The sequence below is a fragment of the Micropterus salmoides genome, unplaced genomic scaffold (assembly GCF_014851395.1).
Source record: "Micropterus salmoides isolate LMB-PRFRI ecotype aquatic unplaced genomic scaffold, ASM1485139v1 Ms_hic_scaffold_7, whole genome shotgun sequence".
Classification (NCBI taxonomy): Eukaryota; Metazoa; Chordata; class Actinopteri; order Centrarchiformes; family Centrarchidae; genus Micropterus; species Micropterus salmoides.
The window spans coordinates 37778361-37805847 of record NW_024044459.1 but is presented as its reverse complement, the minus strand read 5'-3'; the positions used below and the strand labels follow the sequence as shown (position 1 = coordinate 37805847).

The 27487-nt window shown below is 46.9% G+C and overlaps 2 protein-coding genes across 3 annotated transcripts in view; one reads left to right on the top strand and one right to left on the bottom strand.

The window, feature by feature from the left end:
* The window catches only part of LOC119891504 (scavenger receptor cysteine-rich type 1 protein M160-like), a 1270577-nt gene that overhangs the window by 215059 nt on the left and 1028031 nt on the right, over window positions 1-27487 (top strand). The gene's annotated exons all lie outside the window — the stretch shown is intronic.
* tsc1a (TSC complex subunit 1a) lies at window positions 667-23651 on the bottom strand. Of its 2 annotated transcripts, none has more exons than XM_038703240.1 (22): window positions 23524-23651; window positions 21827-21944; window positions 21590-21693; window positions 17606-17758; window positions 16250-16394; window positions 16022-16176; window positions 14743-14816; window positions 14417-14616; window positions 12665-12732; window positions 11957-12068; window positions 11774-11865; window positions 11618-11684; window positions 11076-11329; window positions 10213-10361; window positions 9958-10028; window positions 8404-8570; window positions 7998-8180; window positions 3957-4067; window positions 3647-3769; window positions 3331-3518; window positions 2039-2173; window positions 667-1952 (listed from the first exon to the last, which is right to left on the bottom strand). In XM_038703240.1, exons 2-22 carry the CDS (start codon window positions 21933-21935, stop codon window positions 1448-1450), a joined length of 3165 nt encoding a protein of 1054 aa, XP_038559168.1. In that variant the 5' UTR covers window positions 21936-21944; window positions 23524-23651; the 3' UTR covers window positions 667-1447. The 2 variants fall into 2 exon arrangements, with proteins under 2 accessions (XP_038559168.1, XP_038559169.1); XM_038703241.1 differs by having other exon boundaries at window positions 9985-10028.

The following is a 27487-nucleotide window of genomic DNA, read 5'->3' as shown; positions in this document are numbered from 1 at the left end:
GTACGGTCTAGACCTGCTCTTTTATGAAAAGCGCTGTGAGATAACTGTTGTTGTGATTTGGCGCTATATAAATAAAATTGAAATTGAAAAATTAAGGTTTTTATATTTAGCTTCAGAAATTAAGAGGCCTGATGTTCGATCCCTGTGTCCTCCAGCCTGCATGTCCAAATTCTAGGGCTGCAACTAACAATTATTTTCATTATTGATTAATCTGTCGAATCATTTAGGTCTTTGGTTTATAAAATATAAGAAAATGGTGAAATGTCGATCAGTGTTTCCCAACGACCAAAAGGACGTCCTCAAATGTTTTGTTTAATCCACAACCCAAAGATATTCAGTTTACTGTCACAGAGGAGCAAAGAAACCAGAAAATATTCACATCTAAGAAGCTGAAATCAGATAATATGGACATTTTTCTCTCCGAACGATTAATAATTAAAATAGTTGGAGGATAAATTAAGAGTTGACAACTATTCAATTAAACCACTTATGATTTCAGTGGTCAGACAGAAGACTAGACAGCAGTCCATTTAGCATGTAAACTGAAACTGTAAAGGACCCAGAACAGAACCCCGAGGAACCCCACAACCTACTGTTTGCTAATATGTTAGCATCAGCTCCTTTAGTAGCCACACACACGTACTGGGAATAATCACAACAGCAGTGATCAGTTGAATTCCTGAGGAAGGTTTATTGCAGAAGTCAGATCTCGTTTAGTGTTTTGCCGCTGCTGTAGCAGCACATGACAGGAAGGCAGTTTCAAGTTACAGCTAACAGCTGCCGTTAGCTTCTTTGTAATTTTAACAAAAAAACTGAATTTCCATGTGAATGTTTTTCTTCCCTTATTTTTGGCTTCAAAAAGTTGTCGTCCCTCCAGACATGAACCCAACTACCAAACTCAGGACCTTCAGTCGCGCTTAAGCAGACATTTCATTCACAGCACAGCAGAGCTAACAGATCGGGATAAAAATATTAACACTAATTCATCAGACAATAATTCATATATCTTCTGGTTTAAGAAACTCTAAAAATGAGTTAGCTGATATAGCTAGGATAGCTAGGATGTTGAATCTTCACCAGTTAACCATTAAGCTAGCTACGTAGCTTGTTAGCTGCCACAATATCGAACTGGGCCGCTGTAGCTGGCTACCACTAGCACGTGTCAAGTGTGTTAGCAGTTAGCTTCACTAGCCAAGGAGTCACCAAGCGTCTAGAACTATAAATTCATGTCACCGTGCCACTTGGTTTGGTGTTTATGTCTTTAGACCTCGAACATGTTCTGTTCACTCTGTGCACGGAGATAGTTTTTCTTCTTAAGGGCGGCTGAAGATCCTGATGTCGAACAGACAAAGATCAGGATGTGGACTGTTAGCGTGGCTAGCCTGTTAGCAGCAGCCTGCTAGCTCCTGGACTGTAGCTGATCTCCCTCCGTCTCTCCAGCCCTCCATCAGTACTCAGGCAGGGTCTCGTCGTAGTCCATGATGCTCAGCTCGTGTCTCCTCTGCCGGACGGCGAGGGTCAGGTCTGCGGGAGGTGCCGCAGGTTCAGAGACGGGGAGGCCGCGAGCTGAAGCCCGGCTCAGGGGCTCCGTCTCAGGGCTGCCAGCGAGGAGGGCGGCCTCCTCCGCCTCCTGACCCAGAGGAGGGCTCTCTGGCTGGGCCTCCTCCTCCTCTTGGTCCCCCTGCTCCACGCCCTCCTGCTGCTGCTCCTCCTCCTCCTCCCCCTGGCTGTGATTGGTCGGTCTGAAAAGCTGCCGTGCACGCTGCTCCAGGAAGGAGCCGACGGCGAGGGGGGAGTCAATGGGGGAGAGGGAGAGGGGGGGGGAGGGGCAGGAGGGGAGGTGCAGGGGGGAGGTGGAGAGGGCCTCCACGCCGTTTATAATACCAACAGAAGAAGAGGAGGGGGGGAGGTTGTGGCCACCCTGAGGACCCGGTAAGGTGTCGCCGTTTGGCCTGAGGGGGAGAAATATGACCATTACATCATCAGCTGTCTCTTCTGATTGGTTCTGACACCCGTGACATCACTCAAACTGGTTTACCTGCTCCAGACGTCCTGAGGCCGGCTGTGGGGGTCCAGGTGGACCTGGCTGTACAGGTGCAGCATCTCGGTCTGCAGCGTCTGGGTGACTCTCCTCAGGGCCACGCAGCGACTCTCGCAGGCCGACAGCTCCGCTCTGACACAAACACAACAAGTCAGCCAGAGTCCAGAACACCAGAAACCTGGTTCTGCATGTCCCCGTTCACACGAGCAGAACAGGACCCAGGTTTCTGATCGTCTGCATGTAGGTTCAGAACCCTGGATCAGGTGTCTACATGACACAGTGTCCTGGTTTCTAACTAGAGGACTCCAGGCAGCAAACCCAGGTACCAAATCCGGAACATGGTCTTATCCAGGTTTCTGAAACAAGGATATGATGTTTCTATGTGACACTCATAACCAGGACACACGGAGACGCAGTCAGCAGGACACAGTTTATCATTCGGATCGGATCATTATCGCCATCATTCTTGGAGGAAAACCACGTTTTATCGGGGCCCTGAACGCAACTGCAGGCCGCCGGGTCGCATGTAAGTGACGCTGGCTCGAGCCAAAGAGCGTCTTACCTGCCGGCGATCAGAGGCACCTGAAGTTCGGTTCTACGTGGAACTTTCTATTTAACAGATGCACACAAACGGGTCGGATTCACGTCCCAGACCCGTGGATATCATCACAGAAGAAGAACAAGGTAAACGGGACTGACGCTGTGTTCACGTGCTCCTCACAGAGCGGAACTTTAACATTCCAGCACAAGCAGTTTGTTGATTTAGTGGTTGTTGGATTTAGTGGTTGTTGGATTTAGTGGTTGTTGGATTTAGTGGTTGTTGGATTTAGTGGTTGTTGGACCGCGCCGGCTTTGTTTGAAAATGTCTGACATTATATTTCCAGAACTGGTTTCTCTGTGTGCGATTTTATTCAGGATTTTATTTTGTATGTTGCTGTGTTGCGAACATCCTGTCTGGGTGTGACTTGACGACTTGTCAGGTTCACCCCGGCTGGCGCCTGACTAAAAATAAACATCGAAAGTAGTTGTGCACATGAAACCCGCCCCCTAGACGTGGGGCCCAGACGCCTAAAATAAAACAGAAACATGATCTGCCGTAAATACCGTAAAACTTCTATTAACAGCAGAGTCCCAAACAGCCGCCTGCCCCCTTTTCTGGCCTTTTGTGACAAATAAACGCAGGTCACACAAGTTTAAAAACAGTTGGTGGCCCCTCCCCTTTGGCTAAGAAGCCACGATGGCGTTGTGCGATACTCGTCAGTGTGAACTCAAAGCGAGCGGGCTCTGACCTGCTCTGGGCCTTCGTGTCCTCCTGGAGTTTCTTCTGATCCAGGATCAGCTGGTCTCTCTTGGCCAGCTGGTTCTCCAGCTCCGCTATCCTGTGATTGGCCGCTTCCAGCTTCTGTCTCTGCTGGACGTCGCTGTCCTTCAGCCGCTGGTACTCCTTACCCACACTGCACTGCAGCATGGACGCCTCCTGAACAACACACAGGGACGAGACTGAGACTGGGAACAGCACCCGGGTCAGTCAGGTCTCAGATGCCTTCAGGGACACAGACTGAGACCGGGTGGACAGAGCGGTTACAGGTGTGTGCGTGTCCTCACCGTGTGGGGGTGTGTCTCTCCCGCCTCCAGCTGTTCTGTCAGACCTCTGTTAGCTTCTCTCAGCAGGACGAGCTGCTGGTCCAACAGGAAGATGTGTTGCTGCAGCTGCTCACTGCTGCACAGCTGGAACACACACACACACACACACACACACACACACACACACACACACACACACACGCGCACGCACACACGCACGCACGCACGCACACCTTATGTCACGTGCCAAATCCTAAAACCTCCTCAGCAGGTATAAAAACTCTACAGCGGTGAACTTTCTGCTGCAGCAGCCAATAGGAGCTCTCCTCACCTTGAGTGACAGCTGAGTCAGCTGGTGTTCAGCATTGTAAGCCTTGTTATTGGCCTTCTGTAGCTCCGCCTCCAGATCCCTCAACCTGCTCTGACACTCCTGAAGCTCGCTCTGAAAGAGCCAATCACAGCACAGGCAGGTCTCAGTACGCTTTGGTGTGTACTTGTACCTGCAGCCTCTGCCTGTCTCTCTGCTGTGTACTTGTACCTGCAGCCTCTGCCTGTCTCTCTGCTGTGTACTTGTACCTGCAGCCTCTGCCTGTCTCTCTGCTGTGTACTTGTACCTGCAGCCTCTGCCTGTCTCTCTGCTGTGTACTTGTACCTGCAGCCTCTGCCTGTCTCTCTGCTGTGTGTGTACTTGTACCTGCAGCCTCTGCCTGTCTCTCTGCTGTGTGTGTACTTGTACCTGCAGCCTCTGCCTGTCTCTCTGCTGTGTACTTGTACCTGCAGCCTCTGCCTGTCTCTCTGCTGTGTGTGTACTTGTACCTGCAGCCTCTGCCTGTCTCTCTGCTGTGTACTTGTACCTGCAGCCTCTGCCTGTCTCTCTGCTGTGTACTTGTACCTGCAGCCTCTGCCTGTCTCTCTGCTGTGTACTTGTACCTGCAGCCTCTGCCTGTCTCTCTGCTGTGTACTTGTACCTGCAGCCTCTGCCTGTCTCTCTGCTGTGTGTGTACTTGTACCTGCAGCCTCTGCCTGTCTCTCTGCTGTGTGTGTACTTGTACCTGCAGCCTCTGCCTGTCTCTCTGCTGTGTACTTGTACCTGCAGCCTCTGCCTGTCTCTCTGCTGTGTGTGTACTTGTACCTGCAGCCTCTGCCTGTCTCTCTGCTGTGTGTGTACTTGTACCTGCAGCCTCTGCCTGTCTCTCTGCCGTGTACTTGTACCTGCAGCCTCTGCCTGTCTCTCTGCTGTGTACTTGTACCTGCAGCCTCTACCTGTCTCTCTGCTGTGTGTGTACTTGTACCTGCAGCCTCTGCCTGTCTCTCTGCTGTGTGTGTACTTGTACCTGCAGCCTCTGCCTGTCTCTCTGCTGTGTACTTGTACCTGCAGCCTCTGCCTGTCTCTCTGCTGTGTACTTGTACCTGCAGCCTCTGCCTGTCTCTCTGCTGTGTGTGTACTTGTACCTGCAGCCTCTGCCTGTCTCTCTGCTGTGTACTTGTACCTGCAGCCTCTGCCTGTCTCTCTGCTGTGTACTTGTACCTGCAGCCTCTGCCTGTCTCTCTGATGTGTGTGTACTTGTACCTGCAGCCTCTGCCTGTCTCTCTGCTGTGTGTGTACTTGTACCTGCAGCCTCTGCCTGTCTCTCTGCTGTGTACTTGTACCTGCAGCCTCTGCCTGTCTCTCTGCTGTGTGTGTACTTGTACCTGCAGCCTCTGCCTGTCTCTCTGCTGTGTACTTGTACCTGCAGCCTCTGCCTGTCTCTCTGCTGTGTGTGTACTTGTACCTGCAGCCTCTGCCTGTCTCTCTGCTGTGTACTTGTACCTGCAGCCTCTGCCTGTCTCTCTGCTGTGTGTGTACTTGTACCTGCAGCCTCTGCCTGTCTCTCTGCTGTGTGTGTACTTGTACCTGCAGCCTCTGCCTGTCTCTCTGCTGTGTACTTGTACCTGCAGCCTCTGCCTGTCTCTCTGCTGTGTGTGTACTTGTACCTGCAGCCTCTGCCTGTCTCTCTGCTGTGTACTTGTACCTGCAGCCTCTGCCTGTCTCTCTGCTGTGTACTTGTACCTGCAGCCTCTGCCTGTCTCTCTGCTGTGTGTGTACTTGTACCTGCAGCCTCTGCCTGTCTCTCTGCTGTGTACTTGTACCTGCAGCCTCTGCCTGTCTCTCTGCTGTGTACTTGTACCTGCAGCCTCTGCCTGTCTCTCTGCTGTGTGTGTACTTGTACCTGCAGCCTCTGCCTGTCTCTCTGCTGTGTACTTGTACCTGCAGCCTCTGCCTGTCTCTCTGCTGTGTACTTGTACCTGCAGCCTCTGCCTGTCTCTCTGATGTGTGTGTACTTGTACCTGCAGCCTCTGCCTGTCTCTCTGATGTGTGTGTACTTGTACCTGCAGCCTCTGCCTGTCTCTCTGCTGTGTACTTGTACCTGCAGCCTCTGCCTGTCTCTCTGCTGTGTGTGTACTTGTACCTGCAGCCTCTGCCTGTCTCTCTGCTGTGTGTGTACTTGTACCTGCAGCCTCTGCCTGTCTCTCTGCTGTGTACTTGTACCTGCAGCCTCTGCCTGTCTCTCTGCTGTGTACTTGTACCTGCAGCCTCTGCCTGTCTCTCTGCTGTGTGTGTACTTGTACCTGCAGCCTCTGCCTGTCTCTCTGCTGTGTACTTGTACCTGCAGCCTCTGCCTGTCTCTCTGCTGTGTGTGTACTTGTACCTGCAGCCTCTGCCTGTCTCTCTGCTGTGTGTGTACTTGTACCTGCAGCCTCTGCCTGTCTCTCTGCTGTGTGTGTACTTGTACCTGCAGCCTCTGCCTGTCTCTCTGCTGTGTGTGTACTTGTACCTGCAGCCTCTGCCTGTCTCTCTGCTGTGTGTGTACTTGTACCTGCAGCCTCTGCCTGTCTCTCTGCTGTGTACTTGTACCTGCAGCCTCTGCCTGTCTCTCTGCTGTGTGTGTACTTGTACCTGCAGCCTCTGCCTGTCTCTCTGCTGTGTACTTGTACCTGCAGCCTCTGCCTGTCTCTCTGCTGTGTGTGTACTTGTACCTGCAGCCTCTGCCTGTCTCTCTGCTGTGTACTTGTACCTGCAGCCTCTGCCTGTCTCTCTGCTGTGTGTGTACTTGTACCTGCAGCCTCTGCCTGTCTCTCTGCTGTGTACTTGTACCTGCAGCCTCTGCCTGTCTCTCTGCTGTGTGTGTACTTGTACCTGCAGCCTCTGCCTGTCTCTCTGCTGTGTACTTGTACCTGCAGCCTCTGCCTGTCTCTCTGCTGTGTGTGTACTTGTACCTGCAGCCTCTGCCTGTCTCTCTGCTGTGTGTGTACTTGTACCTGCAGCCTCTGCCTGTCTCTCTGCTGTGTACTTGTACCTGCAGCCTCTGCCTGTCTCTCTGCTGTGTGTGTACTTGTACCTGCAGCCTCTGCCTGTCTCTCTGCTGTGTACTTGTACCTGCAGCCTCTGCCTGTCTCTCTGCTGTGTACTTGTACCTGCAGCCTCTGCCTGTCTCTCTGCTGTGTGTGTACTTGTACCTGCAGCCTCTGCCTGTCTCTCTGCTGTGTGTGTACTTGTACCTGCAGCCTCTGCCTGTCTCTCTGCTGTGTGTGTACTTGTACCTGCAGCCTCTGCCTGTCTCTCTGCTGTGTGTGTACTTGTACCTGCAGCCTCTGCCTGTCTCTCTGCTGTGTGTGTACTTGTACCTGCAGCCTCTGCCTGTCTCTCTGCTGTGTGTGTACTTGTACCTGCAGCCTCTGCCTGTCTCTCTGCTGTGTGTGTACTTGTACCTGCAGCCTCTGCCTGTCTCTCTGCTGTGTGTGTACTTGTACCTGCAGCCTCTGCCTGTCTCTCTGCTGTGTGTGTACTTGTACCTGCAGCCTCTGCCTGTCTCTCTGCTGTGTGTGTACTTGTACCTGCAGCCTCTGCCTGTCTCTCTGCTGTGTGTGTACTTGTACCTGCAGCCTCTGCCTGTCTCTCTGCTGTGTGTGTACTTGTACCTGCAGCCTCTGCCTGTCTCTCTGCTGTGTGTGTACTTGTACCTGCAGCCTCTGCCTGTCTCTCTGCTGTGTGTGTACTTGTACCTGCAGCCTCTGCCTGTCTCTCTGCTGTGTGTGTACTTGTACCTGCAGCCTCTGCCTGTCTCTCTGCTGTGTACTTGTACCTGCAGCCTCTGCCTGTCTCTCTGCTGTGTGTGTACTTGTACCTGCAGCCTCTGCCTGTCTCTCTGCTGTGTACTTGTACCTGCAGCCTCTGCCTGTCTCTCTGCTGTGTGTGTACTTGTACCTGCAGCCTCTGCCTGTCTCTCTGCTGTGTGTGTACTTGTACCTGCAGCCTCTGCCTGTCTCTCTGCTGTGTGTGTACTTGTACCTGCAGCCTCTGCCTGTCTCTCTGCTGTGTGTGTACTTGTACCTGCAGCCTCTGCCTGTCTCTCTGCTCGTCCTGGTGTTGCAGCAGCAGCTGTTGGACGTGTGTGTGCAGCCTCTCCGTGTGTGTGTGCGTGTCCTGCTGCAGTTGTGTGTATCGTCTCTGCTCTTCCTGCAGACTCGTCTTCAGAGAGCGAATCTCTTCGTCCTGAGCGCTCAGCTGACCTTTCTGCAACACACACAAGTATTCTCCAGAGTTCACTGTCCTTCACGTGTCACAGTTAAATGCGAGGTTAGTCCTGATGGTGGCGTTAGAGCAAAGGTCAGAGGTCACCACAGGCGCCACCATCAGGAAAATATTACAACGTGATTCTAAACAAACTCATGAAAGAAGAAAACAAACATAAAAATTTCAATCCATAAAATCTGCCGTTATCGGACAGTGTCGTTACCATGGCGACGCCGTGCTCCTCCAGCGTGGTGGCGCTGATGATTCTCCGCAGCAGGCGGCGGTTTCTGATGGCGTGTTGTTGGCGTTTGAAACGCTCGTACTGCAGCTGACTGTGGACCAGCAGCAACTGGCTCCTGAGGGACTGAAGCTCCTCCCCCTGGGCGGGGCCTGACACACACACACACACACACAGAGTACCTGTAACACCAACGCTTACGTTCACCTGCAGTCTCAAGGCGATGTGTTCAAAGTCCTGCAGGAAGTCTGGACTTCAGAGATTATGTAAAATGTATTACTTTCACTAAATTTTAATAAGAAAAAAACTTCTGGCTTCAAAATATTTCCCTTTATTTTATTTCATTCTGTCTCAGAGGAAACTAAAAGCTGACAGCTGCTGCTCGCCTGTGTTGACCTGCTGTGTGGCGCTACGTTAAAAGTCCAGAATGAAAAGATAAGCGTCTGAAGCCAAAGACCAGATGACGCCGTAGGCTACGTGCCGCCGTGAGCATTTCTACATGTGTGATGGTGTCTGCGTCGCACTGCAGTTACTCCACCCAAACACTAGTTGGCGGTGGGGTTCCTATGTCACACTGTGTTGAGTTTCTTCTTCTTTGTTGGTGTAGGCTGAGACAAACAACAGGATTTCTTTTCTTTCTTCTGTAGATTAATCGCCTCTTTAGCAGCTTAAACATGCTGGAAAACTTAAATTTTAGTTTTAAGCAACTCCTACAAAGCATTCCCCTGGCCATGTTTCACCAAATTGTATGAAATGCCATGAAACAGGAAGTCGTTCTACCTTCACAGCACATGCTCACATCTGTATCAAACTGTGCATGTTTGATAAGAGTCCCGCTCTGATCACATCTACAAGCCAATATTCAATCAATGTCATAGCATTCATTTCAGATTCTCTGACGTAGCTCGTTGTTTAGCTGCTAGCTAGAAAACATGCTGACGAACGGATGAGCAGCTCAAATTAGTCTGGTCAGTAGTGGCTTACCAGTTAGCTCACTTCCATTCAGAGTTTAACCCCTAACACTGGACTTAACCCACATTAAGCTCCATCAAGCTGCTGAATAATGTGAAATCGAGCTATGTGCAATAATTATGCGAGCACTTTAGCACTTCACTCATAATCTTGGTGCAATGGGGCAACATACGAGCACCTTAGCTCCATGTTGCCAACAACGTCCTTTTATTTATGTTTTTATGTTTCCCTCTAGTAGTAAAGTACTGCCCCTGGTCAGTGCTGCTCAGGTTCTAGGTGATGTAATGTGATGTTTTATATGAAGCAACAACCCTGCACTGTGTGCAAGCCAAATTTCCATTGGGGACAATAAAGTTTAACCTAATAAAAATATAAACCTGAAAATATAAACCAGCTAAAGAGTTAACTGCTGAGAAAATATAAAAGTCATGCAGCTGCAAAAAGAAAACAGAAACAGAAAACTGATTTTCAACAATCAGGTTCCAAACAGAGACTCCACATTCATCAATAATTCAAACAAACATCAATGAATCATGTTAATGAGTTTTCAGTGTTAGTTTCCGGTACCTTTGTTTTTCATGCTCTGCTGTTTACCTCCAAAATGACTCCGATCCACCGACTTATTCACAGCTGACAACCTGCCACACACACACACGCACACACACACACACACACACACACGCACACACACACACACACACGCACACACATGCACACACACGCAGTGATGACAGAGGACAGTATGGTTATTACATCACTCGGAGCGCCACAGGGCTCCATTTTGGGTCCACTGCTGTTTAGTTTCTCTGTTAACGGTCTCACCTCCTGCGGAGGTGTTCGTGGGCGTCGTGTCCGTGGACGATCAGCTGGTCTAAAACCCTCAGAGGAGAGACGGAGGTCTGCTCCTCCTGCATATCCTCCGCCTCTCCTCCCCCCTTCTCGTCCTCCCCCGCTGCTCTCTCCACCACCTCCTGCATCGCACAACAGCACAGAGACACACGACAAGACAGGACAGATTAATACTTTACACATGATCTATCAACTAATTTATTAAAAAGAAGCATTTTTGAAACTTTACCACGAAAACGAAACCACGAAAACTTTAGAAATGTAATCAGGAAGATTTATTGGTTTTGATAGAAGAGAGAGTATTGACAGCCTTGACTACCTTGGTTAGCTAGGTGTAAAGCCTCCCCTGTATTGACAGGAACGATTCTCTCTACAAGCTGATTGACCTTGATCGTTACCATGGTGACCTGTTTATCAGGATAGAGGCGACTCATATCCGCCGCTGAAAAAGCTTATCAGGAGTCGGCTGTTCATTTTTCAATAAGTCTTTTTTGTTTAAAGCCTGTTTGTTGCTAGCCAAAATTAGCATCCCAGCTAATATCACAGTTAATGTGAATTACAGATGTCCAAATATGGTCATGTCTGGTTCCAAAAAAACAACACGGTGGAGGCAAAAATGCCAAACTGGAGGCTTCAAAATGGTATTCTACAAACTAACTAACGAGCAGGTGCTCCTGGGAATCAGACTGTCGGACCACAATAAGTAAAGCCGAACAGGAAACAGTGTCGCAGCTGATTCAGGAAATCAGCATAAACTTCCTGTTTCATAAGCAGGAGGCTGATGTGACAGAATCAATCCACGATGTGAAACTGGTGAACCTCGTTCTTTACTTTACCTGCGTCTTCTTCCCGATGAACATCGTGGCGGCTCGGGGCAGGGCGAGCTCAAACAGGGCTTCATAGGGAGGGGCGGGGCCAGGCGGGAGGGCGGAGCCTTCCTCCTCTGATCGGCTGAAGGTGGTGGAGGGGTGAGGGGGGGTGAAGCAGAGCGAGATGTAGCAGGGATGGAGGGGCAGGGCCGGACCTGAGGAGGACTCATCACGGCCCGGGGTGGAGGTGAGGAGGACCGGCTGAGAGGAGGAGGACGACTCTGGAGAGAGACAGACAGAAACATGAGGATCAATAGTACAACAGTCAGTCCAGGAAGGAACGAAGGAAGGTAAGATGGAGTTTAGGAGGGATAGAGGTAGGAAGGAATGAGTTAGTAAGGATAAAAGGACGGAGGAAGGAAGGAAGAAGGAGGTAGGATGGAAGGAGGAAGGATGAAAGGAAGGTGAAAGGAAGGAAGGTAGGAGGGAAGGAGAGATGTTTTAGTAATGGTTCCACCAGGTGAAGCACTTTGTGGCTTCGTGGTTCAGGTCTTAGGTGATCAACTCACCTTCACTCTGGCCTCTTCCCTCCTTCTCTGTGATTGGCTGCAGGGACGACCCGTCCTTCTCTGTGACCTGTGAGGACGAGAGAGAGAATCCTTCAAAATAAAAGCCTCTCAGTGAAGACACCAGAACATAACGTCTACCTGCGGTCCTGATCTCACCTGGCGGTTGTTAACCGGAGTCAGACCGCCGTGTTGGTTCTCATCTGTCTGCGGTGTCAAGGGGACGGAGGCTGGCGAGGGACATTTCACACCTGGAAACACAACAGAGTTCACGGACAAACAGATGAGTTATTGATCCGTTTCTTACAGACTCCCGTGTGTTAACAGCTCACGGCGTCTCACCTGAGACGGAGGCGGCCCTGCTCAGAGGGTGGGCGGAGCCTGTAGCAGCAGGTTCAGGAGGGGGCGTCGACAAACCACACTGTGAGGAGGGGCTCCATGTGACATCATCAGCCTGAACACATAAACAGTGTGTGAGTGGAGGGAGGAAGGAAGGACGGGAGGAGGAAAGAAGGGAGGAAGGAACAATGGAAGGATGAAGGGAGGAGTGATGGGAAGGAAGGGAGGGATGAAGGAAGGAAGGAAAGAAAGAAAGAAGGAAGGAAGGAACAATGGAAGGATGAAGGGAGGAATGATGGGAAGGAAGGGAGGGATGAAGGAAGGAAGGGAGGAGGAAAATGAAGGGAGTAAGGAAAGAAAGACAGATTGGAACAATGGAAGGATGAAGGGAGGAATGATGGGAAGGAAGGGAGGAAGGGAGGAGGAAAGAAGGGAGGAAGGAAGGAAGGAACAATGGAAGGATGAAGGGAGGAGTGATGGGAAGTAAGTAAGGGAGGGAGGAAAGAAAGAAAGAAGGAGGTAGGAAGGAAGAAAAGAAGGATGAAGGGAGGAGGAAAGGAAGGAAGGACGGATGAAAGGAAGGAAGGATGAAAGGAAGGATTAAAGGAAAAAGAAGCAAAGGAAGGAGGAAAGGAAGGTGGAAAGGTAGAAGAAGGAAAGGAAGGAAGGAAGAAGGAAAGGAAAAAGGAGGAAGGGAAGGAGTGATCTTACCTGTGTGTAGGAGTTGTTGAGTGTCAGTTGAGGTGGACGTGCAGACAGCTGAGGACAGACTGAACTTCCTGTCAATTAGCACATAATTCATTTCATGTTTAAAAGGTCTAAGATGTTGATATTCATTTAATTCAGCAGTCCTCGTTGACTACTCGTTGACTACTCGATTACTGACTACTCGATTACTCGTTGACTACTCGTTGACTACTCGATTACTGACTACTCGATTACTCGTTGACTACTCGATTACTCGTTGACTACTCGTTGATTACTCGTTGACTACTCGTTAACTACTCGTTGATTGCTCGTTGACTACTTGTTGATTACTTGTTGACTACTCGATTACTTGTTGACTACTCGTTGGCTACTCTTTGGCTACTCGTTGACTACTCGTTGACTACTCGTTGACTACTCGTTGGCTACTCGTTGACTGCTCGTTGATTACTCGATTACTCGTTGACTACTCGTTGACTACTCGTTGATTACTCGTTGACTACTCGTTGACTACTCGTTGACTACTCAATTACTCGTTGTCTACTCGTTGATTACTCGATTACTCGTTGATTACTCGTTGGTTACTCGTTGACTACTCGTTGATTACTCGTTGGTTACTCGTTGATTACTCGTTGACTAATCGTTGGTTACTCGTTGATTACTCGTTGGTTACTCGTTGACTACTCGTTGGTTACTCGTTGACTACTCGATTATTCGTTGACTACTCGTTGACTACTCGATTACTCGTTGACTACTCTTTGATTACTCGTTGACTACTCGTTGGCTACTCGTTGATTACTCGTTGATTACTCGTTGAATACTCGTTGGCTACTCGTTGACTACTCGTTGACTACTCGTTGATTACTCGTTGATTACTCATTGACTAATCGTTGGTTACTCGCTGGTTACTCGTTGACTCCTCGTTGACTACTCGTTGATTACGCGTTGACTACTCGTTGATTACTCGTTGACTAATCGTTGGTTACTCGTTGGTTACTCGTTGACTCCTCGTTGACTACTCGTTGACTACTCGTTGACTACTCGATTACTCGTTGACTACTCGTTGACTACTTGTTGATTACTCGTTGACTACTCGATTATTCGTTGACTACTCGTTGAATACTTGATTACTCGTTGACTACTCTTTGATTACTCGTTGACTACTCTTTGATTACTCGTTGACTACTCTTTGATTACTCGTTGACTACTCGTTGATTACTCGATTACTCGTTGACTACTCGTTGGTTACTCGTTGATTACTCGTTGACTACTCGTTGATTACTCGTTGACTACTCGTTGACTACTCGTTGACTACTCGTTGGTTACTCGTTGACTACTCGTTGGTTACTCGTTGGTTACTCGTTGACTACTCGTTGGTTACTCGTTGACTACTCGATTACTCGTTGACTACTCGTTGACTACTCGTTAGTTACTCGTTAGTTACTCGTTGACTACTCGTTGACTACTCTTTAGTTACTCGTTGATTACTCGTTGACTACTCGTTGACTACTCGTTGACTACTCGTTGACTACTCGATTACTCGTTGACTACTCGATTACTCGTTGACTACTCGTTGACTACTCGTTGACTACTCGTTGACTACTCGTTAGTTACTCGTTGACTACTCGTTGACTACTCGTTAGTTACTCGTTGACTACCGATGACTACTCATTGACTACTCGACTATTCGTTGACTACTCTTTAGTTACTCGTTGACTACTCGTTGACTACTCGTTGACTACTAGGTGTGTGCGTTACCTGAGCTGCTCTCTGAGGTGAGGTTCAGGTAAGGGAGGGGGGAGGAATGTGGGGGAGGTCTGGGTGAGGAGGAGGGGGAGTTAGAGGGAGGAGGGTCTCTCAGAGAGGAGTAAATGTCCTCCTCACAGGATGACTCCAGAGGATCCAGGGACACTCTGGAGCACTCGATCACGATGTCATGGACTTCGTAACGCCTCCACCTGAGACGAGACAGGAAGTCAGTAGTTCTGTATTTTATTTTGAAAATCCATGTTTTCTGTCCTCATCTATTATTCGGGGGTAGACTGAACCCAGTCGACTCAGGTGTGTGTTAACTGTGTACTCACCTGGACGGGTCCAGCTCATAGTCCTGAGTCCCTGTGACCAACTCGGGGTGAACCCTGACATGTTCCAACATGGGCTGAGAGCCAAAGACAGACAGAGAGACAGTTAAACACCTGTCCTGATTTGGGGGCGGGGCCACCTGTCTGTCTCTCACTTCCTGCTGTGGGGAGCTACTACAGGTGTCGAGGCAGTTCGGCAGGTCGAGGACATGTGGGCGTGGTCACCCAGAGCTCTGTGGCACTACCACTTCCTGATATAAAAACGGACAAACCTGGACCTTGACTAGAGAACAGGAAGCGGTTCATAGAGCTGTAGTGTTTATTTGCATTATGGTGATGTGCGTCACCTCGATCCTCCCCGTAAAGTCAGGAAGGTGAAGGGGGTCGGTCTGTGACGATGAGAACCAGCCTGTACCTGTGTGAGATCTGCTGTATGCTTCAGCGTTATTAGTTGGACATATCCTTCGGTACATCGTTATGACGACTCGTGGTCTCTACAAGTCTCTTCTGGTCTGTACAATCTGTACTGGTCTGCGCTGGTCTGTAAGGTTATGTGCTGGCCTGTGCAGGTCTCTGCTGATCTGTAGGGGTGTCTACTGGTCTGTAGTGGTGTCTGCTGGTTGGTAGTGGTCTCTACAAGTCTCTAGAGGTCTGTGCTGTTTCTGCTGCTCTCTACAGGTCTGTACTGGTCTCTGCTAGTTTCTACAGGTCTCTGCTGGTCTGTACAATCTGTACTGGTTTTCACCGGTCCATACAGGTCTTAGCTGGTCTGTAAAGGTATGTGCTGGCCTGTACAGATCTCTACAAGTCTCTTCTGGTCTGTACAATCTGTACTGGTCCGTACAGGTCTTAGCTGGTCTCTGCTGGTCTGTAAAGGTATGTGCTGGCCTGTACAGATCTCTACAAGTCTCTTCTGGTCTGTACAATCTGTACTGGTCCGTACAGGTCTTAGCTGGTCTCTGCTGGTCTGTAAAGTTATGTGCTGGCCTGTGCTGGCCTATTTCTGTTGATCTGTAGGGGTGTCTGCTGGTCTGTAGTGGTGTCTGCTGGTCTGTACTGGACTATGCTGGTCTGTACAGGTTTCTGTTGATCTGTAGTGGTCTCTGCTAGTCTATACTGGTCACTGCCGGTCTGTACAGGTCACTGCCGGTCTGTACAGGTCACTGCTGGTCTGTAGTGGTGTCTACTGGTCTGTAGTGATCTCTTCTGGTCTTTACTAGTCTTTAAAAGGTCTCTGCTGGTCTCTAGAAGTCTTTGCTGGTCTCTGCTGGTCTGTACTGACCTTGACGACCTCCTGGAAGGTGTCCAGGTTCTCCTTCATGCTGTAGTGCAGCCTCAGGTAGGAGATGAAGTTGCAGGGGAACATCCCGTACAGACGGTGGAACAGAGAGTACACACCTGCATGGAGGTGGACCAGGTGGACCACAGGTACACGACCTGCAGGGGACAGCCAATCAGAACAGCCCAGCGACCAACCAGAGAGTGTGTTGAGCGTGTGAGCGCGTGTTACCAGGGTTTTTGTAGCTCCAGGATGCGAGGCGTCCGAACACGTCGAAGAAGTCGTAGATGTGCTGTTTCCCGGCCTGAGGGATCATGGGTAGCAGAGTGATGAGCACCAGGACTCCGGTGATCAGGACCACCACGTCAGTGTCTGTCTGAGGAAACAGGAAGCAGCTCGGACTGAGGTCGCTCAGAGGCGGGTGTCAGATTACAGCGTTGGTTTGTGGACTACAGGTTGGCATTACGGCCGTCGCCATCTTGTTTTCTGGATTCCGTGACCATGTTTGGAGCTAGCTACATTGGTTAGCTAGATGCAAAGCCCCCCCTGCTTCCTGGTCTCTGTTCCTCTAAATGGGACCATAATTTACTAAATGAACATCACGCTGTGTTGAAGAAGACTTGAAACTAGCGACTGAGACCATAAACTCATCAGGAAAGTGTTTACTGAGGGAATAAATCAGCTGACAAGTAGAAACATTTTCTACTATAGTCTTCTATACAATCACACATGTTTTTTCTAAATAAGCCCCGCCCCTTGACGGCAGGCGGCTGCTGCTGCGTCGCTCCGTATCAGCCGGCAGCTCGAAACAGACGTGTTTTTTTGCTGGTAGATCATGAATCTAATTTGATTGGCTACACAAAGTGCCCGTCATCGGCACACTTACAATTGGCTCGGCCTACCCAGGAAATAACAGGGGCCGGCCCTTCCTTACAGCGCGGGCTCTCATTGGTTGCTGTAGGCTGTGAAAGGGACATGTGAGCTCCTATTGGGTCGGATTTGGTGTCACTCGAAAGGTCAGAGTTCAGCGGCTAATTTGAATACAAGCTATCGTAGTTGTTTATATTCAAATCAGAGTTATTACGGTTATAATGCCAAACGAGCCGCGTCTGCCGGCAGATGTTTTTACTGGATTGGATTTTCTGGACCTTTGATGACGTTACAAACCTGTTTCTGTTGGATTATAATCGATCGGTGGATTAAGTTACTGTGAGGCTTCACAGGTGAGTCACGTCACTTTTGATTGTACCGGTTGGTCTGACAGAGGCGCTGATTGGACCCGCTGTGGTGATTGTATCTTGAAGTGGTTTGTATTGGTCGAATCAGGAGGATTTTAGCTTTCAGACGGTGGATCATATGAGTATGAAGTTAACATATCAGCTGTGTGCACAGACCGCAAGCTGCCGCCAGGACCTGACGGCCCGCAGGCGGCCCGCCGGAATATAATATCCATAACTATGTTTACAGTGGTGTATAAAGACCTTACAGAACGAACCGTTGTGTTTCTATTACCTTAGACTGAGACATTTATATCCACATACACAGTCTGCTGTGTATTAGTATTAGTATAAGTATTAGTATGAGTACCTTGAGGCAGCGCAGCAGGGAGGCCAGCAGAGCCGAGCGGCTGATGTGATGAACCCAGGGAGGCTGTTTCTGGATCAGGTGACCCAGCAGGGTAAGACCAGCCAGTCTGGTCCCGGGTCGGCTCAGAGACTCATTCAGCTTCTCCAACAGGGGCTGAAGGAAGAGTAAATCATGTTTCAGTACTTTGTGTTTCAGTACTTTGTGTTTCAGTACTTTGTGTTTCAGCACGTCGTGTTTCAGTACTTTGTGTTTCAGTACTTTGTGTTTCAGTACTTTGTGTTTCAGTACACTGTGTTTCAGTACATTGTGTTTCAGTACATCGTGTTTCAGTACATCGTGTTTCAGTACATCGTGTTTCAGTATATCGTGTTTCAGGACGTCGTGTTTCAGGACGTCGTGTTTCAGGACGTCGTGTTTCAGTACAACGTGTTTCAGTACGTCGTGTTTCAGTACAACGTGTTTCAGCACAACGTGTTTCAGTACGTCGTGTTTCAGTACGTGTTTCAGCACAACGTGTTTCAGCACAACGTGTTTCAGTACAACGTGTTTCAGTACGTCGTGTTTCAGTACAACGTGTTTCAGCACAACGTGTTTCAGTACGTCGTGTTTCAGTACAACGTGTTTCAGTACATCGTGTTTCAGTACAACGTGTTTCAGTACAACGTGTTTCAGTACGTCGTGTTTCAGTACATCGTGTTTCAGTACGTCGTGTTTCAGTACGTCGTGTTTCAGTACGTCGTGTTTCAGTACAACGTGTTTCAGTACAACGTGTTTCAGTACGTCGTGTTTCAGTACAACGTGTTTCAGTACAACGTGTTTCAGTACGTCGTGTTTCAGTACGTCGTGTTTCAGTACGTCGTGTTTCAGTACAACGTGTTTCAGTACAACGTGTTTCAGTACGTCGTGTTTCAGTACGTCGTGTTTCAGTGTTTCAGTACAACGTGTTTCAGTACTTTGTGTTTCAGTACTTTGTGTTTCAGTACATCGTGTTTCAGTACAACGTGTTTCAGTACAACGTGTTTCAGTGTTTCAGTACAACGTGTTTCAGTACAACGTGTTTCAGTACAACGTGTTTCAGTGTTTCAGTACAACGTGTTTCAGTACAACGTGTTTCAGTACAACGTGTTTCAGTGTTTCAGTACAACGTGTTTCAGTACAACGTGTTTCAGTACAACGTGTTTCAGTACGTCGTGTTTCAGTACGTCGTGTTTCAGTGTTTCAGTACAACGTGTTTCAGTACTTTGTGTTTCAGTACTTTGTGTTTCAGTACATCGTGTTTCAGTACAACGTGTTTCAGTACAACGTGTTTCAGTACGTCGTGTTTCAGTACGTCGTGTTTCAGTGTTTCAGTACGTCGTGTTTCAGTGTTTCAGTACTTTGTGTTTCAGTACTTTGTGTTTCAGTACATCGTGTTTCAGTACGTGTTTCAGTACATCGTGTTTCAGCACTTTGTGTTTCAGTACTTTGTGTTTCAGCACGTCGTGTTTCAGTACAACGTGTTTCAGTACGTCGTGTTTCAGCACAACGTGTTTCAGCACAACGTGTTTCAGTACGTCGTGTTTCAGTACAACGTGTTTCAGCACAACGTGTTTCAGTACAACGTGTTTCAGTACAACGTGTTTCAGTACGTCGTGTTTCAGTACTTTGTGTTTCAGTACTTTGTGTTTCAGTACATCGTGTTTCAGTACAACGTGTTTCAGTACAACGTGTTTCAGTACATCGTGTTTCAGTACAACGTGTTTCAGTACGTCGTGTTTCAGTACGTCGTGTTTCAGTACAACGTGTTTCAGTACAACGTGTTTCAGTACTTCGTGTTTCAGTACGTCGTGTTTCAGTACGTCGTGTTTCAGTACGTCGTGTTTCAGTACAACGTGTTTCAGTACAACGTGTTTCAGTACGTCGTGTTTCAGTACAACGTGTTTCAGTACAACGTGTTTCAGTACAACGTGTTTCAGTACGTCGTGTTTCAGTACAACGTGTTTCAGTACGTCGTGTTTCAGTGTTTCAGTACAACGTGTTTCAGTACAACGTGTTTCAGTACGTCGTGTTTCAGTACGTCGTGTTTCAGTACGTCGTGTTTCAGTACGTCGTGTTTCAGTGTTTCAGTACTTTGTGTTTCAGTACTTTGTGTTTCAGTACTTTGTGTTTCAGTACATCGTGTTTCAGTACAACGTGTTTCAGTGTTTCAGTACAACGTGTTTCAGTACAACGTGTTTCAGTGTTTCAGTACAACGTGTTTCAGTACAACGTGTTTCAGTACAACGTGTTTCAGTACAACGTGTTTCAGTACGTCGTGTTTCAGTGTTTCAGTACAACGTGTTTCAGTACAACGTGTTTCAGTACAACGTGTTTCAGTACATCGTGTTTCAGTACAACGTGTTTCAGTACAACGTGTTTCAGTACGTCGTGTTTCAGTACTTTGTGTTTCAGTGTTTCAGTACTTTGTGTTTCAGTACTTTGTGTTTCAGTACATCGTGTTTCAGTACAACGTGTTTCAGTACAACGTGTTTCAGTACGTCGTGTTTCAGTACGTCGTGTTTCAGTACATCGTGTTTCAGTACAACGTGTTTCAGTACAACGTGTTTCAGTACGTCGTGTTTCAGTACAACGTGTTTCAGTACAACGTGTTTCAGTACAACGTGTTTCAGTACAACGTGTTTCAGTACGTCGTGTTTCAGTACGTCGTGTTTCAGTGTTTCAGTACAACGTGTTTCAGTACAACGTGTTTCAGTACGTCGTGTTTCAGTACGTCGTGTTTCAGTACGTCGTGTTTCAGTGTTTCAGTACTTTGTGTTTCAGTACTTTGTGTTTCAGTACTTTGTGTTTCAGTACTTTGTGTTTCAGTACATCGTGTTTCAGTACAACGTGTTTCAGTGTTTCAGTACAACGTGTTTCAGTACAACGTGTTTCAGTGTTTCAGTACAACGTGTTTCAGTACAACGTGTTTCAGTACAACGTGTTTCAGTACGTCGTGTTTCAGTGTTTCAGTACAACGTGTTTCAGTACAACGTGTTTCAGTACTTTGTGTTTCAGTACATCGTGTTTCAGTACAACGTGTTTCAGTACAACGTGTTTCAGTACGTCGTGTTTCAGTACGTCGTGTTTCAGTGTTTCAGTACTACGTGTTTCAGTACATCGTGTTTCAGTACATCGTGTTTCAGTACAACGTGTTTCAGTACTTTGTGTTTCAGTACATCGTGTTTCAGTACAACGTGTTTCAGTACAACGTGTTTCAGTACGTCGTGTTTCAGTACGTCGTGTTTCAGTGTTTCAGTACTTTGTGTTTCAGTACATCGTGTTTCAGTACATCGTGTTTCAGTACAACGTGTTTCAGTACAACGTGTTTCAGTACGTCGTGTTTCAGGACGTCGTGTTTCAGGACGTCGTGTTTCAGTACTTTGTGTTTCTGTACTTTGTGTTTCTGTACTTTGTGTTTCTGTACTTTGTGTTTCAGTACATCGTGTTTCAGTACTTTGTGTTTCAGTACTTTGTGTTTCAGTACATCGTGTTTCAGTACAACGTGTTTCAGTACTTTGTGTTTCTGTACTTTGTGTTTCAGTACTTTGTGTTTCAGTACATCGTGTTTCAGTACTTTGTGTTTCAGTACTTTGTGTTTCAGTACTTTGTGTTTCAGTACATCGTGTTTCAGTACTTTGTGTTTCAGTACAACGTGTTTCAGTACAACGTGTTTCAGTACATCGTGTTTCAGTACATCGTGTTTCAGTACATCGTGTTTCAGTACTTTGTGTTTCAGTACATCGTGTTTCAGTACTTTGTGTTTCAGTACTTTGTGTTTCAGTACGTCGTGTTTCAGTACAACGTGTTTCAGTACAACGTGTTTCAGTACATCGTGTTTCAGTACTTTGTGTTTCAGTACTTTGTGTTTCAGCACGTCGTGTTTCAGTACATCGTGTTTCAGTACTTTGTGTTTCAGTACAACGTGTAATACATGAACGGACAGTTACAGCGTGAGAGTCAGCTGACCTTGTGATGAGCCTCTCTGACGGAGGACAGGAGGAGAACTGCCTGAGAGGAGGACGAATCCAGGTAGTACTCCACCAGGGAGGAGAGGACAGCACCTCCTCTGTCTGACAGGAGAAACTACAGGTCACAGTGAAGTCCACACAGGGGGCACCCGGCGTCTCGCGCAGTTACCCACAATACATTGCAATGAGACAGGTCCAGACAGGTGGAGACAGGAGGACAGAAAGGTAAACTCACCTGTACTCAGCTGCTGGTTGACCGCTGCTCTGACTTGCTCCGCCTCCTGCAGCTCTGAACTGTCCAATGAGAGCAGGAGCTCACTGATACTCACCTGCTCCCTGGACATGATGAACACCTGCAGACACACACACACACTCAGGTGTGTCCTCCACCAGGGACACGTCTGTCCTTCACCTTGATCCAGGTGTTCCTGCTACTTTAATCTGCTTTCTACCAGTAAACTGAACCTGTTCGGGTTCTGAACAGTTGTTGGACAAAACCAGGACACCTGAAGACGTCACCTCACAGTCTGAGAAGTTTTCTGATGTAACACAGACGTCAGACTTTATACAGCCAGAGATGACCGGTCACGCCGCCGCTCCCTCTCTCGTTGTGTCGCTAGTACGGCCAACGCGCTGTAAACGGTTCGTGATCGCTCCGTCTGCCGGGATATAACGCATGATCCATGCAGTACTGCAGCGGGGGGGGGGCTCTGCAGCACCACGCAACTTTTCCAAATTCTTCCCTCTCACGGAGAAAACAAAGGTCAGGTCACAAACAGCTGTTGTGTGAAGCGTAAAATAGCCACATATAAAAGTCATATTAATTATATTTTACTTATTATAATAATAATAAGACAAACATGCCTGATACTTTCACAGCTGGTAATATTCTCACTTTTGAGAATATTTTCTCACTGAATTAAAATTCTTTTCTCATCGAGGTGAAAAGGAGCCACAGTCACATTTAAAGAGGTCTCTTCCCCAAACAGAGACACAAAGAGGAGGGAAGACTGAATCCTGGCTCAGCAGGGATGATATAAGTTGATCTACAGCAGAAACAGATCTGAGCAGCACTGACTTACATTCTGTTACATTTCCACCTTAAAGCGGTGCAGAACATCCTGGTCTCGTCTCGTGAGCCGAGTGTCTCGTCTCGCACTTTATAATTGTGTTGACTGACTTTATCACCTTTCAGCTCAGGTTGTTCAGATTTCAGTGAAATAAAACATCTGAAGTTTCTCCAAGAAATGACTTCATAATAAGCAGAAACACCAACCAGACAGTAAAAAGTAGGAATATTTCCCTCTGAGATGTGGCGCAGTAAATACAAATACACAAGTAATGTACAAGAGTTACTTTCCACCACCGCAGGTCGCAACATGATAATCCTGCAGAACTTTTAACCTTTTAACTTTAACTTTTAACGGCCTGATGGAGACAGGTGCTGTTTAATAATACTACAGGTTACTACTCTGATACTTTAAAGTACACTTAACATTTAACACGTCTGTACTTCAACTGAACACAAATACTGATGCTGTACTTGTATTTGTACAGTTATGTACTTGTACTTCAGTAGTACTGCTGACCGTTGCAGTATTCTGTGAGCCTTTGCGTGCACTGACCGCCTGTTACGTCATTTCTCCCTCTGACGTCACCGCGGTTATGTAACAGTAAGGTGACGTCACAATTACAGACAAACACGTAGTTACAAAGTGAGATCAAAGCTAACGGCTACTTTAACAGCTGACATGCTAACATGCTAACAGCTGAGCTGCCTGTTGTTTGAGTCTTATTAAAGCTGACAGCCTTATTTTCCCGCCTACAGCTGCTCGGTAACTTCCGCTGCTCGGAAAACGAGCAGAGGCGGTTTTTAAAACTAAACAACAAACATTTAAAAGTAACTTTGAGTCCAGAAAGAAACTCTGCTACCTTCAGACCTGTTGATCCGTGCAGGGCGCAGCCATGTTGAGCAACACGAAGCCCCGCCCACCGCGGCGACCCGACACCCTGCAGCTGTCCGTCAACGTCAGGAGGCGTTCAGGGCGCAGGGGAAAGGATGGGAAAAACGACAACCGGCCGAGAAAACTTGTTTAATGCTGCATTCAGGCGCTCCTCGGATAGTCCCCTGTCCCGAGTTGTGTTCATGTGCTTTTTTATGTGTTGTATAATCAGCAAACTCTGCTGAAACGGTTTGAAGCTTTTTATCACAAAGTTATTTTTGTCACTGCACCCTTACATTACCTGAATCCACTAAAAGATTGTACCGTTATTAACCCCTTAACGCCTGAATTGTTTTACAATGAAAAAATAAAAAAAATAATTTGTGTTTTCATTTGCTTTCAAGCTGATGTTAAATTAAGTGAAGATTGTTATTTTGTCTATAGAACATAGAAAAGATATAAATTCAGGTATGTGTAGGTACGATGCAAATTAGTGACAACAGGCATTAACGAGAAACCAGGGCCTGTAAAAGGTTCCTGGTACGTATTGAATATGCACCAACAGGCATCGGGGGAATCCATGCGCTATCTTGGCTTGCAGTCTGCAAGGAAGAGGTGTGATGCGAATTCGCGAAACCGGCGTCAAGTTAATTAACTTTCCTAATGAATCTACTTCACTCTACATGGACAGCAAACTAACGTTATAACGATGGAGCAGAGGATAAGACTCACTGCATTTACATTACATTTACTCATTTAAATGTAAAGTAACCTAATACCATATTACACATGACACCTGCTTCTACAATAACACCAAAACAACTTCAACAAATTCAAACACAGTTTCTTCTTGTCCTTTCCGTCCTCTCCCTGTGAACACGACAAACATCTAAAGGTACGGTTGATTTATTATCTTTAGCTAACCCAAAAAGATTTTTCATCTGAGCCCTGATGTAAGATTTGTAATGTGTTTGAGGGTCTTTGCCATATTTTCTTAGATGTGTACTAAAATATATGATTATATACAGCTGCAGGGAAAATACGTGAACCCTTTGGAATGACCTGGATTTCTCCATAAATTGGTCATAAAATGTGATCTAATCATCATCTAAGTCCCAACAACAGAAAAACACAGTCTGCTTAAACTAGTACCACACAAATAATCGCATGTTTTTATTGACATTCACAGTGCAAGGTGGAAAAAGCATGTGAACCCTTAGGCTAATGACTTCTCCAAAAGTCAAGTGGAGTCCAGTCAATGAGACGAGATTGGAGGTGTTGGTTAGAGCTGCCCTGCCCAATTAAAACACACTGATTTTAACTTTGCTATTCTCATGAAGCATTGCCTGATGTGAACCATGCCTCGAACAAAAGAGCTCACAGAAGACCTCAGATTAAGAACTGTTGACTTGCATGAAGCTGGGTTACAATCTCCAAAAGCCTTGATGTTCAGTCCATGGTAAGACAAATTGTATGGACGGGTTTCTTGTATACAGACACTCCTGGATGTGCAGCCAGGGGGCAACTTTGTTATTTATTTATTATATTTTATTTATTTTATTTTTTATTATTGTTAAATATCATACATGATCCAGAATCCTCAGGTCTGAGAGGCTGCAGTGTTTTCAGTTCGTCTGCTTGTTGACTCCTCGGGTTAATTATTGTTCCAGTAAAGTGGATTCATTTCTAAAATGCGCTGCTGAACATGTTTCCCGTCACTTTTAGGACGGGGTGCGGTGGTTGAAAGTCATTGTAACGTAACGAGTAACGTGACTATTTACTTTTAATACCCAGTGTTAATTAAAGTAATGTTGTTACTTTTTAAATGAGTAATGAGTAAAAAATGACTCATTACAATTTCCCCAAGTTATTTCCCCAACTCTGCAGCTAGATATGTTCTATAAACTGATACGCCGAACTGCTGCTTTCTGCTCCCTGGTTGCGCGCGCACCTCGGTGATGACGTTGCACAGAAACACGTCTACATAAATGGAGAAATTTCAGCACTGTTGCTAGTCGTCCTAAGAGTGGCCATCCTGCAAACACAACTGCACAAGCGCAGAGCAGAATGCTCAATGAGGTTAAGTAGGATCCTAGAGTGTCAGCTGAAGACTTACAGAAATCTCTGGAACATGCTAACATCTCTGATGACAAGTCTACGATAAAGAAAACACTAAACAAGAATGGAGGACACCACAGAGGAAGCCACTGCTGTCCAAAAAAACACGGCTGCGTTTGAAATTTGCAAGAGTGCCTGGATGTTCCGCAGCACTACTAGCAAAATATTCTGTGGACAGATGAAACCAAAGTTGAGTTGTTTGAAAGGAACACGCAACCTTTTGTGTGGAGGGAAAATAGGCACAGCAAACCAACATCTAAATCTCATCCCAATTGTGAGGTATGGTGGAGGGGGCATCATGGTTTGGGGCTGCTTCTCTGCCTCAGTGCCTGGAAGTGTTGCAATCATCAATGGAAACATGGATTCCAAAGTTTATCATGAGATTTTGCAGGAGAATGTAAGGCCATCTGTCCGCCAGTGGAAGCTCAACAGAAGATGGGTGATGCAACAGGACAATGACCCAAAGCACAGAAGTAAATCTTCTTCTTCAGAAGAAAATATACCTTCTGGAGTCCTGACTTCTACCCAACTGAGTTGCTGTAGCATGACCTCAAGAGAGCGATTCACCCCAGATACTCCAAGAATATCACTGAACTGACACATATTTGTAAAGAGGAACGGCCCAAAATTCCTCCTGACCGTTGTTCAGGTCTGATCTGCAACTACAGGAAATGTTTGGTTCAGGTTATTGCTGCCGATCAGCCAGTTATTAAATCCAAAGGTACACATACTGTTTCCACCCTCCACTGTGAATGTTTACACGGTGTGTTCAATAAAAATATGAAAACATATAACTGTTTGTGGTATTTGTTTAAGCAGAGCTTTGTTTGTCTGATGTTGTGACTTAGATGAAGATCAGATCACATTTTATGAACAATTTATGTAGAAATCCATGTAATTCCAAAGTTTTCATCATGTCATCCTGCGACTGTATTACACATGTCTACAGTCCATGTACAGTGTGGGTGAGCAGCAGCTGTGTGTGTTCTCAGTCTCTGCTGATGATAACAACTCAACAAACACAGACTGTGTCTCAGCTTCGCTTCACATCTCAGATCTAAACTAAACTTACTAACGTTCAGCCTCTCACTCGTCCTCAGCTCTTCTTCTTCTTCCCCAAAACGTTTGACAGAATCACAGATCGTTCTGCGTCAGTGAGGACGTTTACATTCGAGTCCTGTCTTATCCTAGATTATTATCCTACTGAGAAAATATTTAGGCTATATCAAAAACATTTTGCTGTTATTTTTCATCATGAATAGTTTTACGTTCTCACATTCAGATATAGGACTGCTTTAAAACAGCACACCTGCTGTCATCTTACTAAATTCTTTCTTTGGAATGGATCTCTATCTGTTATTGGCTGTAAAATGTGGACACTGTGTGAAAGCTAAGCTAAGCTGGACAGGACAGGATGGTACAGTATCTCACACTGTAGTAAATATTTGATTAAATCTTTTCATGTTTCAACATTGAAGAGTTGACACTTTGCTCCAGTGTAAAGTAGTGAGTGTGCAGCTTGTGTAACAGTGTAAATTTGCTGTCCCCTCAAAATAACACATCACACAGCCGTTAATGTTTAAACCGCTGGCAACAAAAGTGAGGACACCCTTAAGTGAAAATGTCCAAACTGGGCGCAAAGTGTCAATATTTTTTTGGGGCCACCATTATTTCTTGGGCCCTCTGGTGAACTCTGGAGTTCAGCAGAGCTTCACAGGTCGTCACTGGAGTCCTCTTCCACTCCTCCATGACGACATCACGGAGCTGGTGGATGTTAGAGACCTTGAGCTCCTCCACCTTCCGTTTCAGGACGCCCCACAGATGCTGAATAGGGT